At 36.4% G+C, this 19,196-nt stretch overlaps 1 protein-coding gene across 5 annotated transcripts in view; it reads right to left on the bottom strand.

Moving 5' to 3' along the window:
- The window catches only part of LOC150078471 (rho GTPase-activating protein 45-like), a 492,654-nt gene that overhangs the window by 308,618 nt on the left and 164,840 nt on the right, over positions 1-19,196 (bottom strand). For all 5 annotated transcript variants that reach the window (XM_090385482.1, XM_090385485.1, XM_090385486.1 and 2 more), the window contains one exon: positions 4,090-4,233. In XM_090385482.1, coding sequence (XP_090241608.1) covers positions 4,090-4,233 — 144 coding nt within the window. The remainder of the gene's footprint in view (positions 1-4,089; positions 4,234-19,196) is intronic.

Below are 19,196 nucleotides of genomic sequence, written 5' to 3'. Positions count from 1 at the left end.
AGGCCATATTGCTCCGGGGATATGCAGTGGTCATTCCCTGACCTTTCCGCATCCTCCGTATTTGGTGGTCACGGGCTCGAACCCCGGTCTAATCAAGAAGCGTGTGCTACACACTGCTGCTCCTGCCCACCTGGCTACGGAAGCATCGAAACTATGGGACCTGGGTGCCTATATAGACTGCACAGAAACATTGTGTTCCATTTTATTGCAATCTCTCTCTCTCTATATATATATATATATACAAATATATATATATATCTCCCTTCTCCTCCACTGTCTTTAATCCAACTCCTCTTAATGCACAACTTATTGTGAGGTTGTTATTATTTAAAAGTAAAACCTTGCACTTTTGCATTAAACTGTTAATTTTCTGATCATCCCTGAAACACAACCAAAGTTGTTCTGAAGCAGAACTGCTTCACACTGGTCATTCCACACTCCCCAGATTTTTTGATTTTATATGGTAATCTGCAAATTTATAGAAAAAAATAATAATAATAAATAAGAATCCAATGGAGTTTGTTTCAGTTAGTTGAATATTTGTCTACATGATTTATTCATTTTCACTGGCAGAATACCAATGAATGAACGAACGGAGGGGTGAAATGGGAGTAGTGGTTGTGTTTTTTTTTTTTTTTTTTTTGGCTGATGCTGAATAAGCTTGCTTTCTTGCATCATATGCCTCTACTAATGCTAATGCTAATTTTATAAGAATAATAATGAAAATGAATAAATTTTATAAGTAATAAGAAAATTACTTATAAAATGATAAGTAATTTTCTTCAAAATTTACTCCAAAAATTTCACTACTGAAATTTTTTTGGAGTAGATTTATATTTTGTGTGTAATCTATCCTATAACCCAGTTGGGTAAATTATAATTTACCCAACTGGGTTATATATTTACCCAACTGGATTATTAAATTTATCCAATTTAATAAACATAATTATGTTTATTAAATCTTTTGTGGCATGAAGAAGAAGAAAGGCTAGCTATTTCTTCAAAAAATATCCCTGTGAAAAGAAATAGTTAAGAAATATAGCTATTTCAATGCTGAGTTAGAATTACTATTAAAATAGCAGAATCATATCTGGTGAGTATGGGCTTGGCACCCAAGGCCCTCAGCTGGATATCATCATTCTTCTCTTTCTTGGTGATTCCTTTCTATTTTTGATTCTCTCTCTCTCTCTCTCTCTCTCTCTCTCTCTCTCAGGGGTAACACAATTTTTTTTTTTTTTTTTTGGCTGGTGCAGCAAAAGCCTCAGGTTTGTTTGTTTGTTATTTGGTTTTAGGAGCATTAGCAACTAAGGCCATATTGCTCCAGGGATATGCGGTTGTCATTCCCTGACTTTTCCGCATCCTCCATATTTGGTGGTCATGGACTCGAATACTGGTCTAATCAAGAAGCGTGTGCTACGGACCGCTGCTCCTGTCCACCTGGCTATGGAGGCGCCAAAGCCTCAGGCTTCCTTGCACCATATGGTAATACTAATAATAATAATGATGATGCAAGAACACAAAGCTTCTGTAGTGAGAAGGAAAGAAGCAAAATGTCCCTAGCTTTGTATTTTACTACTTCTACCAAATATATATTTAACTCCTTAAATCCAATTCTACATGGATAGTAACTTGATTTCAAAAGTAAAGTTCTTTCTTCTTTCTTAATCTATTTACTAGTCTCCAGATACTAGTAAATTATTTATCATTACCAAAGAAAAGTTTCTGGTATCCCCTCTCCCAGCTAACTTTTGATACCTTTTGTGTTTGGGGTTTTCATAAAAAAAAAAAAAAAAAAAATCCAATACTACAGATCTATTCAAGTATATGAGTGCTGTGGAGGTGTCCTATTATTCCTCCTTTCCTTTTTTTTTCCACCTTCTAATCAACTGCTTTAATAACTTCAATAATGTCTCTTTTGATATTTTAAGGAGTCCTTATGTGCTGTGATGTAATGACTAGACATAGGCAGTACATCAGCAAAATTCGGGACATAAAAAATTTCTAACACGCATGCATACTACCACTTTAATAGCTTCAAATCTAATTTAGCAAGTACAGAACTAACACAACATGTTCAATCTTATTATAACCCACTCATCGATTCAGCGATCACAATAGTTAAACTAAATTCCAGTTATAAAATCCTTCAAAACGAAGCCCTCGTCATTGAGTGATGCACCACACACACATCACTTAACATATTAAACAAAAAGATTCCCGCCAACTTCTCTCCTATTTGGAATTTAGCACATATTAAGTTTCCACGTGCACTGAAATGCATTTTGGGAACCCAACCAGTATATAACACATTTGCGCGCTCTCCCCTCCCCACTATAGCTAACTGAAGACATAAATTCAAATTGAGGAAAGACAGATGTAGGATAGACGTGCGGAAATTTGCCTTTAGCCAGCGGGTGGTTGGTTGGTGGAACAGACTGCCATCCCTTGTGGTGGAGGTTGATAGCCTAAATAAGTTTAAGGCTCAGCTGGACAGGTATTTTGAACGAACAGAGGGGTGAAGTGGAAGTGGTTTTTTTTTTTTTTTTTTTTTTTTTTGGCTGATGCTGCATAAGCTTGCTTTCTTGCATCAAATGCCTCTACTAATGCTAATGCTAATGCTAAGACGATTTTGAAAGTTGCTCATGTGCGGCTATTAGCTTTTATCTCACTTCATTTAATTTATTTTAATTTTAATTAAACAACCATAGAATGGAAGGTGCACTTTCCTTTCTTAGAAAAATTTTTAAAGCCCATAACTTAGTTTTTAAATTTATAATCCCCATAAATTATTAAAATCTCTTAACCACTATGCATGTGGCAAAACTTTCAACCAACTAAGCGGATTACTATGAGGTGAGTGCTGAAAAATTAAGCTAAGCTATATCCACGATCTAATGTCTCTTTTTTAATTGCAGGTCCTGAAATCAATAAAGTTGTGTGAATGAGGAAAGATGAAAAAAATCGGTCACTGTACAGTCACCATTACTCCCCTTTTTTTTTCCAATATTTGAGAAAAAGGGGCTAATGCTAAAGGCAATTCATGAAGATATGGTTACAACATTAGGAAAGGATGTCCCTTCTTATTCCATAGTTAAGAAGTGGGCAGCAGTATTTAAATGATGGAGGGAGAGCTGGAAGATGAGCCACACTGTGGAAAATCTGCAGCATCCATTATTCTAGAAGTTGCTGACAGTGTGCATGATCTGGTGATGACTGATCAGTGAGTGATGGACCCACGATGCTCAAGATGCTGGTACATTTACCGCATCTTGGGCATTTTTTTTTTTTTTTTGTAAGTTGTTGGCACATTGGCTTCTGTGGCCATATTGCACCTGCCAAGATTTTTGCATTTTCTACTCTGATCCAAGCCCGAGGCGGGATTCGAACCTGCAACCTTTGGGTTGCCAGGCAGGCACTTTACCCACCCGGCTAGCCCGGTTAGCCTTGGGCATCTAATCTGAACATGTGCACCATATAAATAACAGAGGTTCTTGCATTTAAAAATGTGTCATCATGATGGGTCCCAAAATTGAAAGCAGATCAAAAATGCATAAAAGTTGTCAAGTCAAGTGAATATTTGCATTGTATTCAAGCAGATCCAGAAAATTTCCTTGCAAGGTTTGTGTCCATGGACAAGACATAGATCCATCACTTACAGCCAAAGGGAAAGGAGCAGTCCAAACAGACTACTTCTTTGCCTCTGGAAAAGGAGTAGTCTGTCTGAACTGCCTTGAAGCTCCTCTGTTTTGAAATATTGGGCCATCCCACATATTCATGATATCTAGTATCATCCGCTTTTCACCTATTTCCTAATTTGAAAAAATTTCTGGCTGGCATTCATTTTTCCACTGAATGAGACACCATTTTTGCAGTGGACACATTCCTGGCAGAGCAAGAGAATATTTCCTTCATAGCTGAAATCAATGCATCGCAATATTGGTGGCAAAAGCATACTGACTCCAAAGGGGATTATGTTGAAGAGCAATATGTTACCAAATAAACTCTTCATACGCAGGCCACAAACTTTTCAAATACCTCTCATATCTGCTATTACATTAGTAAACAGTAATAATAATAAAATAGAATTACCTTTCACTTGCTGTATTAATGTACCTGCAGTCATAAGAAGTTCTGTTGACTGAATAGGTGGATATTTCTCTAGAATTCCTTTCAATACTCTCAAAACCTCTCCTAACCTCTCATGAGCCATGACTCGCATAGTTTCTTGCTTTTCTATCAAAAATATAATAAAATAAAATAGCTATCAGTGCATTGCACATATATAATTGGGGTCAAAGTAAATGATAATAATAATAAGCATCTAAAAATTTCAAAGCAGTAAATTTTAAAATTAGTAAAGAATTGGAGTATTATCTGGAATGCTATTTGTACACAGGCATCAAAAGAGTCTGAGGAAAGAATGCTACTTTACGTTAATTTTTACTGTATGGGGATATAAGTTATGCAAAGAGTCTCTATATAACTTTATTGGACAGGTAAGTCTGAGTGTGTTCTTATGGGAAATTTCAACTTACCACTCTCTGACTGGCAACCTGTGGAATAAATTTTCTGAATAAACTTCATGAATGTTGATGGTGATGTATCTACATCCAGGGATGGGCAGTCCCGAGGGTGCAAGGGGTGTACTGCACCTGGGCGCCAAAGTTCAAAGGGTGCCTGAAAACCTGAAACTTACATACATATATGAAGAAAATTTTAAAGGGGGTGCCAAATTGCGACTGGCACCTGGCTGCCACACACCCTAGGAACACCCCTGTCTACATCAACATGTAACAAAGACTATAAGGGAATATTCTTGACCTGGTCATCACTAATGACTTGAATAGTATCACAAATATAGTACAGTAATTGTACTATATTTGTGATACCAAATATATAAGCATGAAAGTAAATTGAACTATGAGATATTTTCAAGATATTCATTCCATTTAGGAGGTGCGACATTAGGAGGATGCCCAAGACAGATGGAAAAAGGACTTAGCAATCTGAGAGAATAGAAATAGGCAACAAGGAACAATTACAAAGTGACCAGCGGCTCAGATTCATATAATAATTATATGCTGATTGCTAACAAAACCAAAGGTGAAGTTGGGCAGATGAAGTCTGAATATGAGACATCATTATCTAAGAAAGTCAAGCAGGGGAAAAAGGATACATGTAATATAAGTTCTTTCCGATATCAACCAAATGGGAAATGAAAGTTGAAAGTCAATTGAGACAGTACGCGTTCTATATTCATTTAAGGTGAATAACTTCACTATGTCAGTGTGATGGTATGTATCCTTGACTAGCTTAAAGTTATCAGAGCTGAAATGGTGAATTTAGAGAAAGAAGACAAATAATTTGAAAATAAAGAATAAATAAATAAACTCAGCCCTTTGCTGGGCTAAGAGGTTAACAAAGTACTATATTTTTCTTTTGCTCCTGTAACCCCTTGTAGCTTTCTCCTGAAGGGATAGTGCATCACTGGTCATATTTCTCATTCTACTTCTTCCTAGGTATGTCTATTTCTCTTTTATATATGATGCATAACTTCTATCCTCACTTCATCAGACAGGCTTTATTTCATTCTTCCTCTAAATTCACCAGCTTGTAATAACTTTAAGTTAGGAAAGGAGGCATACCATCTCACTTGTATTTTGGAGTTTTTCATTTCTGAAATTTCTTCTTCATTCTATGTACTTTATATACAGGCAGACTGAATTTTATTTCCTTAAAATTAGTATTAATGATTACTGTTGCGAAGACTTGTGGCTTTAAGTGGTTATTGTTATTTTGTTTTTTTTAGGAGCATTAGCAACTAAGGCCATATTGCTCGGGGATATGTGGTGGTCATTCCCTGACCTTTCCGCATCCTCCGTATTTGGTGGTCATGGGCTCGAACCCAGGTCTAATCAAGAAGCATGTGCAACGCACTGCTGCTCCTGCCCACCTGGCAATGGAGGCGCCGTTTTAAGTAGACACAGGTTTCATTTCACATATGGTTAATATCGGAGAATTTAACAAGTATCTTACTCCTGACCTCAATAAAGGGTATTAATAGTTTATGGGGAAGAGGAGTTTTATTCATATGTAAATATGAAAAAGAAATGAGCAATTAAGATAGAACCTTTGCTCAATGAAAATGGTTGATTCATTGATGCTGGCTGTAGTATTCATGACATTATTATTGCACACGAGAACACAAGTTCACAGCTTAAAATTGGGTAAGAACTCGGGTACCAATGGTATTTACCTAATCATACTGAAAGAGGACATAAAGAATGCATCAAACCTTTAGGATAAATTATGAGTTCATTGTTAGATTCAGAGCTAATCCCACTGGGCTAAGATGTGTCAACATCCTGCCAATGGAGTAAGATACTTGTTAAGGATCAGATAAGCAACTATAAACCAGTTAGTTTAATCTTATGGCAGAGAAGGTCATGGAGTCTATAGTCAAAGATGCATTACAAGATCATCTTGTGAAGAATAATATCTGAAATGGATCACAACATAGATTTTCAAAGGGAAAACCTTGTCATAGAGTAAAAAAATATGTGGAGGTCCTAAAGTCGCGAAACTTTATTAGACAGTTGGACAGACAACTTGAGTAGTCGAGACCAACTAATTTTCGTAAAATCGGACAAATGCTAATAATTTATTGTAATTTTTTTCCTTGTAGAGGATCTGCAATCTCATTATGGATTTAAAATAAACTTTGTTGATTTTTTGAAAAGAGTAGTATAGGCTATTTTTGTAAATTTTAAAGGAATATTAAATTTTAAGAATATTATATATTTTATTTTAAGGCAGAAGAATACTCTTACCTGGGGTTTTCTTCAGGGATGGCTGCATCCGGGAGAGGAGTAATTCAGAAGGTGTTGAAATTGCAATTATATGGAAGGAGGACGAAGGAAAAAGCCAGCTTTTGTCCTAAATCCTTGCATGGGGAGTAACTGTAGGTATAAAGAGAGATGATGTCCTGACGCCTGATGGAGACTTTTCGTTAATACCATAAAAGAAGGGTGAATATGTGTTGAAGCAGTCTTTTATAGCCCAGGCACGTTCCATTGCCATATTTCAAAAGCATGCTGGGGGTGGTTGAGTAGTTGGAAAACGGTGAAGTGGGGGGGGGGGAAGAATTTCCCACCTCATCGTATTACACTTATAGTTTGGGAATTTGGAAACTCAACCACCCCCACAACGCTATTGAAATATGGCAATGGAACATGCCCAGGCTATAAAAGACTGCTTTGACACATATTCACCCTTCTTTTATGGTATTAACGAAAAGTCCCCATCAGGCTTCAGGACATCATCTCCCTTTATACCTACAATTACTCCCCATGCAAGGATTTAGGACAAAAAAGCTGGCTTTTTCCTTTGTCCTCCTTCCATATAATTGCAATTTCAACACCTTCTGAATTACACCTCTCCCGGATGCAGCCATCCCCAGGTAAGAGTATTCTTCTGCCTTAAAATAAAATATATAATATTCTTAAAATTTAATATTCCTTTAAAATTTACAAAAATAGCCTATACTACTCTTTTCAAAAAATCTACAAAGTTTATTTTAAATCCATAATGAGATCACAGATCCTCTACAGGAAAAAATTTCAAAAAATTATTAGCATTTGTCCGATTTTATGAAAATTATCAGGTCTCGACTACTCAAGTTGTCTGTCCAACAGGGAAGACCTTGTCTGATAAACTTGATAAATTGTGATGTGGTCACATGGGAGCTGGATGCAAGAAACAATTTTAACATTTTATACTTAGACTTTAGCAAAGAATTTGACACAGATTCACAAGGGAAGCTGACATACAAATGGGAGTCTAGTGTCATAGGCAAAATCCCGAGGTGGGCTGTGGGATGAGTGAAGGAAAGAACAGATGATTGTGAATGGCCATTCTTCAGAATGGGTCAATGTTATAAGCAAGGTACTTCGGGGTTTGGTTATTAGGCTTTCATCCCTGTTTCTGAACTTCTTTAATGATATAGATGAGGAAATAAAGTGTATGGTTTTGAAATTTGATGATGGCTGTGAGGGTGCCTAACAATGCAAGTTAGGGTGACCTTCTTCTAATCTGGACAGGCTTTATGGATGGTTGGTGAAACAGCAGTTATATTTTAGAACTATTTTCTAGATTCTCAGGTTATTATTTCCCAAATGTAGTTTTGGTTTTTTTGGTTTTTTTTTTTTTTTTTTTTTTAGGAGCATTAGCAACTAAGGCCATATTGCTCCGAGATATGCGGCGGTCATTTCCTGACCTTTCCGCATCCTCCGTATTTGGTGGTGACGGGCTCGAACCCCGGTCTAATCAAGAAGCATGTGCTGCGCACTGCTGCTCCTTCCCACCTGGCTACGGAGGCACCCCCAAATGTAGAACCTTACATTTTTTACAGCCTGTCAAACATAAGGTTCTACATTTGAGAAATAACTGGAGAATAATTTATACACTAGGGCAGTGGTTTTCAACTGGGGTGCTACAACAACATTCCAGGGGTGCCACGTAATTTGGGTTTAAGTTACTTAAACTTATTATTTTTTAAAATTTATATGTTTATTTCATTATAAAACGGTGTACAGTATGGGTGCCATAAAATAAAATAAATTACTTAGGGGTGCCATTATTAAAAAAAGGTTGAAAACCACTGCACTAGGGATTCAGCTGAAAGATGTAAATGAGGAAAATGATTTAAGTTTTGATACAATCAGATGTGACGATTAGCATGCAGTGTAAGCAGGTGGCCTTTTAAATATAAGGAAGGGCAATTCACTTAAACTCAATTGAAATATTTTAGCATATAAGTTACATCTGTAATTCATATCAGTGGTGTACAATACTGGATTTAGGGAGTCTCAAGCCCTAGCATACATATTTTTAGAGAAGCTAAAAATAAGATCATGAGACCCTGGACTAATAGTAATTACATTTGTTCCAGGGTCCCTTGCAATCTTGCAGCCCTGGAGCAACTGTGTCACTGCACCTTGGTAAATTCAGCCTTAATGGTGTACCATCACAATATTAGACTCTGATGCAGTGTTTCCTTATTAAACCTCAAGGTCATTTTTATTTTCCTTTTGGGCCACTCAAAGCTCAGGGCCCTGGTGCAACTACACAACCCACACCATAAAATAATACATGTCATTACCCTTTTGTCTGTCTATGGTATTTCTAAAAATGTGTTACTTATTTCAGAATTGGCAAGACATTATTGTGGAATTCTGAGCTATTTCCTGAAATATCCTTTTCAGAAATTATCTTTTCAGATAATTCAGAAAATAACCCATAATTTCACAATAATGTCATGTCAATTCTAAAATAAGTATTTCATCCTCAGAAATACCAAAAGACTGACAAAATTTTTCTTTACGTTACATATATGTTTAAAAATCTAATTATTCCTACCTTTGCATTTACAATACCCAAGCCTTAATTCAAACCTAATCTGATATTTTAGCAATGCTTTTCAGCCAAGGAAAAAATATTAGCATTAGCATTAGTAGAGGCATATGAAGCAAGAAAGCAAGCTTATACAGCATCAGCCAAAAAATAAAAAATAAATAAATAAATAAAAAACTTACCCATTTCACCTATCCATTTGATTTAAATTAAATTAAGTGCATTTTTTCTTTTTATGTGGTTATCAGAAGTAAAAAGTCAATAGCTATTCTGTTATTAATTAATTACTAATTAATCAACTAATAATCATAGAATTGTTTTCACATCACTGCACATACCTCAATAAAATATTCATTCAAAGTTTTGCAATACTTCACTTATTTCCTCCTGGATTTTAATAACAATTGAAATAAAAATGTACTTCACATTTCTACTGTGATTAATATAATAAACAAATAGTAATAATTCTTGCTTTATATATTTAAGTAAACTAACAACAAAAAAATGAGATCATCAAAAAACAAGTTGAAAAGGACAAAACAAGAATATTTCTTTTCTACATATCCACCAAATGCCAATTCATTCCTCCAATCAAATGATGGTAACAAACAAATCCAGTGCTTCAGCTACTATATACAGTATATGGATGGCCTATGTGATATGTAGAAAAAAACCAACTGTCAGATCTTCTGTGCTTTAATAAAATAAACAAATAGCAACATCAGTCTTGTTTTAACAAAGTTTGGCTCAACAAATCTTTCTAAAAGATCTAAATATAACATTTAAGGAAAATCCATCCACTGAGAGAGCAGTTATATTAATAATTTGATATGGAAAAGCCTGATATGAATGACATAGATAGCTTCAGGGCAGGAGGCAGAGGGTTGTGATAAATGGTTATACCACAGATTGGGTTGATGTAAGAAGTGGGGTTCCCCAAGGATCACTATTAGGACCACTGTTGTTTTTGATTTCCATAAATGACATTGATGAAGGGATAGAGGGCGTGATGCCTAAATTTGCAGATGACGCAAAGATTGGTAGAGTAGTTAATGATCACTGCCAAGCAGAGCTTCTTCAGAGTGACCTAGCTAGACTTCAGGGAAGGTCTCTTGCTCTCAATCTCATTATCTTCATTGCTACTTAAAGGAGATCATATGGAGTAACACTGTGTCAGTCAGATCATATGAGCTCGCCCATTTCCATCATGAACAGAGTCACCTGTAAATTCTCGCTGAACATTCTGAATTGTCCAAGATAAATGCTGAAAAAGAACAATTCTTCTGCATACTCATCAAACAGTAAGATCTGCGGTACATTGGCTTTTCCTGGGGTGATTCTAAGATATTTAACGTCGCTCCACAACAATGTTGTTGGGGGATGAGACTTTCCTTGATCGGAACCACTTCTCTTATTAGCATTAACATTAGTTGAGGATTATGATGCAAGAAAATCCTTCTCATTTCGCCCATTCAGTACCTCCAAATGTTTGTCTAGTTCAACCTTAAATTTATTTAAGCTATCAACTTCAACAACAACAGATGGAAGTCTGTTCCAGAAAAGAACTACCTGCTGGCTAAAGGCAGACTTCCACACATCTATTCTACAACTGTCTTTCCTCAATTTGAATCTATGCCCCCTCAGGTTCTTCATCTGAACAAGCGGAAGTATCCTATCAGCATTACGCCTGCTCAAACCATTGAAGGCCTTATACACCTCAATCAGATCACCTCGCAGGTGCCTAGTCTCCAGATGATTCAACTTGCAGGCCTTCAGCATCTCTTGGTAAGAGCACCCCTTTGTTCCTCTCACCAATCTTGTTGTTCTCTGTACTCGTTCTAGCAACTCCACATCCTTTCTAAAATGAGGTCTCCAGACCTGTACGCAGTACTCAAGATGTAGCCTGACCATTACCTTATACAAGGGGATAATCATCTCCTTATCTCTGCTAGCAAAATTCCTATATATCATTGACAAAACTCCATGACCTGCTCTGGCAGCCCATCTGCACTGCTCAGAGAACTTCATATCTGACTGCATAATTACCCCAGGTCATTTCATTCTCCACCTCCCTGAGTATAGTACTACACAGCTGGTACATTTCTCTTGGGTTACTGCTATCCATATGCAGTACTTTGCATTTGTCAATGTTAACCTTTAGTTGCCACTCCTCAGCCCATCTGCTTAACTTTTTGTTGGGGTGCCTCCATAGCCAGGTGGGCAGGAGTGGCAGTGTGTAGCACACGCTTCTTGATTAGACCGGGATTCGAGCCCGTGACCACCAAATACGGAGGATGCGGAAAGGTCAGGGAATGACCACCGCATATCCCTGGAGCAATATGGCCTTAGATGCTAATGCTCCTAAAAACCAAATAACAACAACAACTAGATCCTGTTACAGTAGCATACTGTCTTCGTTGTCATTAACAACCCTGTCAACCTTTGTAGCATCTGCAAACTTGGACATTAAACCTGATATACCTTCATCACTATCATTGATAAATACACAAAACAACAATGGGCCCAGCACCGAACCCTGGGGGACTCCACTAATAACATTAGTCCATGTAGAGCAGTGTCCATTTATTACTACTCTTTGCTGTTTCCCACTGAACCATCCCTTTATCCATTGCAGTAACTTGCTCTTAATGCCATACTGCTACAATTTGTAAAGTGGTCTTCCATGTGCAAAAGTATCAAAAGCTTTCCTGAAATCCAAGTATATGATATCAAAATTATTTTTTGCATCCAGTTTCTCTGTGACCACATCGTAGTATCCAATAAAATTGGTCAGGCAAGCCCAATTAACAAATCATGAAACTATCATGAGTTTGTCCCCTTAAACTCATGATGTGTCTGAACAATTACTGCATATCTGAACTATTACTGCAGTGTTGTCTAGGTGATCCTTCATCACTTCTTTAACCAGTGAATTTTCCCTGGAACCAAAGTTAAACTAACAGGTCTATAATTATTTGTGTCACTCTCTGAACACAAATAATTATAGACCTGTTAGTTTAACTTCTGTTCCGGGAAAAATAATGGAGTCACTGGTTATGTCCTTTTTTAGCCAAATTAATTTCCACATGACTGTCATCAAAGAATGACTAGTCTATCGCGATTTGATACCATCGATAGGGAAGCGTGTTGACCAAATATAGAAGCCAAGCTTTAACCACTCACTTTCTTACTAACCCGCTAAAATAGCTTGGCTTGTATATTTTCTTGCATTTTATATGCCCATTAATATGCATAAGGGAGATTGACAATCATCATTGTCAATCTCCCTTGGCAAGCGATGGACCATTATGCTGACTGAAACAGGAACATTGATCACATGGCCCAGAATGCCATATTGTCCGTAAGCATGTGTCAGGTGCCTTATTTGTATGAATGGTAAGCGAGGAAAAATAAGCCTCTATGTCACTAAATTCTACTTTGATAAATGCGATGGAATTTCTGGGTAGACAAAACTGTTTGATAATTAGGTAGCACTGGAATGGTGTTGTTCTTCAGTGATCCTCTGCAGCTATTGTAGGAGATACACACAAGGAACCAGTCAACATCAAAATCAGGAAATGTAGTGAGTATTATTGATGTATCTTTAGCAGCTGGTTTTTTGGTGTCATTTTTGAACCACAGACGATGTTCAAAATAAGAGCAAATGTAGCATACAGAACAGAAATCAGTTTTCATAAATCTCCTTTCGAACTCTTGATGTGCGTTCTTATGTAAATAGTAGTCAGTGTAAGGAAAAGAAGCTTGATCATTTAAACTCATCTGCTCTGCAATTGGAGAAATGTTCCATTGTATATAATTAATACTCACTTCAGGTACATAATTGTTAGATGGAGCGACACTGCTGGTTGAAAGAACTGTTAAATCCAGCGCTTGATTTTCTCTTTTATGCAATTGCAGTAGTCTTTGTCATTCTCGCACACTCATTGCTACCTCCGTCTTTATTTTCTTAAGTTGGCTTGCTCGATACTCTCGACAACGCTCTGCAATTGACTTCAGCATTGTTGAACACTCAGCTACAGCAGTGTGGCATTCAGTCCCTATCACTAATCAGAAAATTATTGATGTGAAAACATCTATAGTGGAATATAACGAATCTATAGCCTAACAATTTAATGTAATGAAAATGCAGACTGCAACAATACAAATATTTAGTATTAATATTAGCCACATGGTGCAAGGAAGTCTATGGCTTATGCTGCACCAGCCAAAAAAAAAAAAAAAAAAATAATAATAATAATAATAATAAACAAAAAAAAAAATAATAATAATAAAATAACATGATAAGAATAAAATAATAATAAGAAGAAAATTAAAAATATATATATATAAAATAATAATTAATAAATAAGAGAAAAGGAAATACTTGTATTGTTGCAATTATGATTGTGACATCATACTATTCAACAAATGGGTAATTAGGCTATCGACTTGGATTTCGCTAACCTCTTGATTCAGTAGAATAAGTAGTGGACATGAGCATAAACCATTCGTAACTTTGGTTCTAGCTGTTCAATTTTAAAACAGTTCTGATTTTCATCAAAGATGTTTTCACATAAAACATCTTTTGTGCATACCGGGTACATGCGATTTTTTTTTTTTTTTTTTTTAGTGATGCTATATAAGCTTGCTTTCTTGGATGCATCATTTGCCATTACTACTACTATACATAGACAATATACTTATAAAGACAATATAATTTGATATCACATACTTGGATTTCAGAAAAGCTTTTGATACTGTTGCACATAAAAGACTGCTGTACAAATTGGAGCTGTGTGGCATTAAGGGCAAGTTGCTGCTATGGATAAAGGAATGGTTGAGTGGGAGAAGACAGAGTGGTAATGGTAATCAATTAACATTGCTCTTGGGCTAATGTTATTAGATGCTGTATAAGTTTTCTTTCTTGTATCATTTGCCACTGCTAATGCTAATAGGTACTATATAATTATATGTAAACATGCCTGATAGGATGAGAGACAGTCTTTTTTATTTTTTAAAACATGAAATAAATTTCATGTTTTAAAAAATTAAAACATGAAATTTATTTGAAAAATATTACAAAATACAAGCTGCTCTGAAAAAATAATAATACTTGAGGTAAAATAAAATAATATTGCATTATTAATGAATCTAAAACATTCACATGCACAGGAAAAAAGGAATCAAAAATGACCTCTTACCACTTCATTCTGTAGTTGACATTTTAAAACAAATTCACACACGCATAAACACCATCATCATCTTCAGTCATTGTTGATCCACTGGGATGAAGGCCTCCTCAACAAGTTTCCAGCAGTTGCAGTCATGTGCTTTCTGTTGCCATTGTACACCAGCAAATTTCACAATTTCATTGATCCACCTCATCTTTGGTCTTTTTCATGGGCATTTAGAGTCAAGCGGCATCCACTCCAAAATTTGTTTGTTCCATCTACTATTAGTTCTCCTTGATGTGTGACCTACCCATTTCCATTTTAAACACTTTGTTCATTTGATGACTTCACAGACTATGGTTTGTTGGAAAATCCATACGTTTTTCGATCTTTTGGTTATGTTCAAAATTCAGTGCGCCGTACTTCTTTTTTGTGACCCTCAGTCTTTGTAAAGCTTTGGAATTTAATTTCCATGTTTCACAATCATATGTTAGGACAGGGAGGATACATTGTTCAAAAACTTTTTGTTTCAGACATAGTGGCAAGTTTTGTCTTGATAACTATATTAATCTCTCCAAATTCTTGTCATCCCAATTTTATGCGCCAATCAATTTCCATTGTGATGTTTCTATTTGTTGAAATTTATTGACATACTACCCTTCCAATTCATCTAGTTCTAGTCCATCAGCCATCATGGACTATATATATATATATATATATATAGCATTAGCATTAGTAGAGGCATATGATGCAAGAAAGCAAGCTTATACAGCATCAGAGAAGAGTGTAAAACAAGAATGCCAATAGCAGATAATTAGTGCTCAGCACAAGAAATAGGCTGGTTGATTATACTACAGGGAAAAGGTATGAGTGTCCTGGACTAAAACCACAGAGAAAGTCCTATATAAAAAAAAATAATAATGATGATGATGATAATAATAATAAAATTAATAAAATTATTCTAATTATTAGTAAAAGGATACACCGAATGGTACATTATCAAGGGCTAACACCATTCAATACATTCAAATAATCAGCAGAAACTATCTGTTTCTAACTGCCATTTGCCAGTGACCACAGGACCTAAAGATCATCGAAGTGGCCTCAGTGGTATTCTTGTCTTAAAAAAAGGTAATTTATGAACAATTTAGCATCTTACTGGCAAAATAACAGGTAGCCCAAAAGATAGTAGTCCAGACAATTATGTACAAATTATATACATATAGTGGGGGGGGGGGCTAGAATAGTGTAAAGAATAAGCTGTCTAAATTTGGCAAAGTGAAGGGAAAAAATAGGACAGAAAGAGTTCTCCTCAAATTTTAATAGTCATGGAGTGTAAAAATTAGAATAAGAAAGCAAACAAGTAATAAAGAAAAGGAGCAAAGTACACGGGTGGTTATAAAATAAGTGTCCCTGTTCAGGAGACCCTAGTGTCAAAACGATTAGAGTTAGCACTGTGAAAATCGGTGGGTATGTCATTTAGGGTATGGGGAAGTGATTCGTAGAAGAAAAAAAAAATTGTTTAAATTTCTATCACCAGGGGGAAATGGCACTGCACACTTGAAGTAAATGAGTGCGTCATTTACTTCAAGATGCGCTCTTACACAAATGACATCCTGTTAGATAAAAGCAGAAAGGCCAATGTCCCCACTAATAAACATTATGGTTCTTACAAAAAAAAAAGAACATGCTCTTTTAGTAAAACTGTTCTACCAGAATAATAGTAACACTAATGCGGCACTACATGAATATCAGAAACTTAAAGGTTTGCGTAAAGGATCTTTGACATCAGTGGGGCTTCGAAAACTAATAAAGAAATCTGAAGCGGCCAGGGAGTTAGGTGTAATCCCAGGCAGAGGACGACCACATATTGGAATGGAGGTAGTGGATGAAGTGGTGGTTGCAGTGGCCTCCAGGTCAGAATGAGAAACACTACCGGTCAGTAGTGCCAAAGATGTGTCAAGAGACTTGAACCTTCCTTGGTCTACTGTATGTAAAGTGCTTCGAATAATTTTATGCTGGTTCCCGTACAAGATTCACTTAGTGCAAGAACTAAAGTCTTGTGATCTGCAACAACGAATAGACTTTGCTCTACGATTTCTAGCTCATATAGAAATTGATGATACATGAGCTCGAATGATCTTGTGGTCTGATGAGGCACGCCTCACTCTTCATGGGGCTGTAAATGCACAAAACTGCAGAATGTGGGGAACTTCTCGTCCATCTGCTGTGCATGATGAAAGACCACTACAAAGTTCATACATTACAGTATGGTGTGGATTCACACCAGAATTTATAATCAGACCATTTTTCTTTGAAGAGTCTACCTCATGGCCCCGTAATGTGTACAGTAACTAGTGCACGGTACTGTGCTCTTCTAAGAGATCACATTATTCCCACTCTGCAAGAAAGGAAATGCTTGGAAACCGTAATGTTCGTGCAAGCTGGTGCCCCTCCCTCACGTTGGTCAACAAGTGAAGAAGCTGCTCCGTTCAACATTCAGAAATGATCACATCATTTCTAGAGACTATCCACAGTTCTGGCTGTTTATTAGTGATCTCAATCTCTGTGATTTCTGGCTATGGGGATACCTGAAAGACAGAATTTACCATGGTGGCATACAGACACTTGTTGATTTGAAGGCAAGCATTAAACAGCATGTAGCCAACATCCCCAATGAGATGGTACACGAAACTGTGTCACACGTAGTCCTCCATTTTCAGAATGTCGTCTCAAGTGAAGGAAAGCACATAGAACAATATCTGTAGATTTCTAAGTTCTGATATTAAAATCTAATCCTAAGTTAAGTATTCCATCTCATGTTTAGAGTGCCAATTTCTTCCCTGGTGGCAGAAATTTGAACTAATGTTTTTCTTTTACAAATTGCTTCCCCATACCCTAAATGATATACCCACTGATTTTCACAGCGCTATCTCTAACCGTTTTGACACTAGAGTCTCCTGAATAGGGAAACTTATTTCATAACCACTCGGTATGTGGACATACCAGGAACATAACTGCTTGACCCATAAGGTGGGGTCCTGGTATTTCATTAAGGCATATATCATACAATACAATAGGTAATTAATCAAATATAACAAACTCATACAAATTCTGAAAATATGGTAGATTTAGAGATATCGTGTAATTATATTATATATATCTAACTAACTAAGTTTAAGGACTCCTTATGTGCTGTATTATAATGACTACGTATATTAAAGTAGTACCGCTTAATTTATAGCACTCACCTCTTGATGAATCTGCTTGGATGTGATGAGTTATAGAAGACACATAGTTAATAAGAGTGAGTGACTTACTTGTACTAAATCATTACAGAAGTCTTGGTTAAATTTAAATTTAAAAAATTAAACATTAAATTAATTTAAACCCATTAAAATATGTGCATAAGAAGGGAATGTACATTCCATTCCACGGTTGTCAATTAAAATCGTAAAGGTGGTGGGGATAACCTTGAATAGATTATTAATAAAAAGCCAATAGTTGTGCACGAGCAACTTTCGATATTCGTCTTCAGTTAGCTTTATGAGAAGAGGAACATGAACATTATTAATAAGAAGAGATATTACCCGAGATGCAATTCAGAGCACGTGGGAACTTTATTTGTGCCAAGTCCCAAATAGGAGAGAGGTTGTTTAACACGTTCAATGACGTTTGTCGACGAAACCATTCAATAACTAAAGCTTCATTTTTGGAGAATTTCATAATTAGATTCCAATTTAATTATAGTAATAGCTGAATCAATCAGTGGATTATGATTGTGGGAATGGACATGTTGTATTAACTCCGTACTAGATAGGTTAGACTTAAAACTATTAAAATGATAATGCGCGCGCAGGTATTAGAGATTTTGAAAGTGCCAAATTTAATCATGGTGCTCACAATATAATAGGCATTACGGTCAATTTGGCATTGAATTAGATATATAATATTATATTATATCAACAACTACTAGTTCCCACAGGAACTAGTAGTTGTTGGTGACTCTATTGTCAAGGAAGCGGGGAATTTGCTTTGCAAAAAGGATAGGTGGAATAGGTCCAGGGTATGTCTGCCAGGGGCAAAGGTTGATGACGTTGTAGAGCGGATATCATCTTTTAAGGGCACAAAAGGTGATATAGTTGTACACGTTGGCACTAATGATATTAAGAGTAGGAGACCGGTGGAATTACTTAGCAAGTATAGGTCACTGTTGAAAAAAAGCCGTGAATTAGGGTTGAATTTGAAAGTGTCTGCAATTCTGCCCAGACACGATAGGAGGGAGTATATGATGAGAGCCTTGTCGATCAATTCGGCCCTGGAGGGAGTGTGCAAGGCTCAACGGGTAAAATTTTTTTCAGCCTGGACTGTACTTGTTAACAGGAGAGATTGCTTCTACAGGGATGGGATACACTTAAATAGAAAGGGTGCAAGAATTTTTGCTGATGCTGTCGAGGCAGAGTTAGGTGGGTCGGAAAACTGCTAGTCGGGGGGATACAAGGACTAATAGATTAACAGTAGCCACTGGCAGAGGTGGAAGTGATTCTTGCACTGCTTCTATTGAAATGAGCAGAAGTCTGGAAAACAAGATGCAGGATATTTCAGAGACTGCTG

Source organism: Mastigoproctus giganteus, chromosome 11 (assembly GCF_048544385.1).
Source record: "Mastigoproctus giganteus isolate SK-2022 chromosome 11, ASM4854438v1, whole genome shotgun sequence".
In the NCBI taxonomy this organism is placed as follows: domain Eukaryota; kingdom Metazoa; phylum Arthropoda; class Arachnida; order Uropygi; family Thelyphonidae; genus Mastigoproctus; species Mastigoproctus giganteus.
This window is presented reverse-complemented; position numbering and strand designations above follow the sequence as displayed.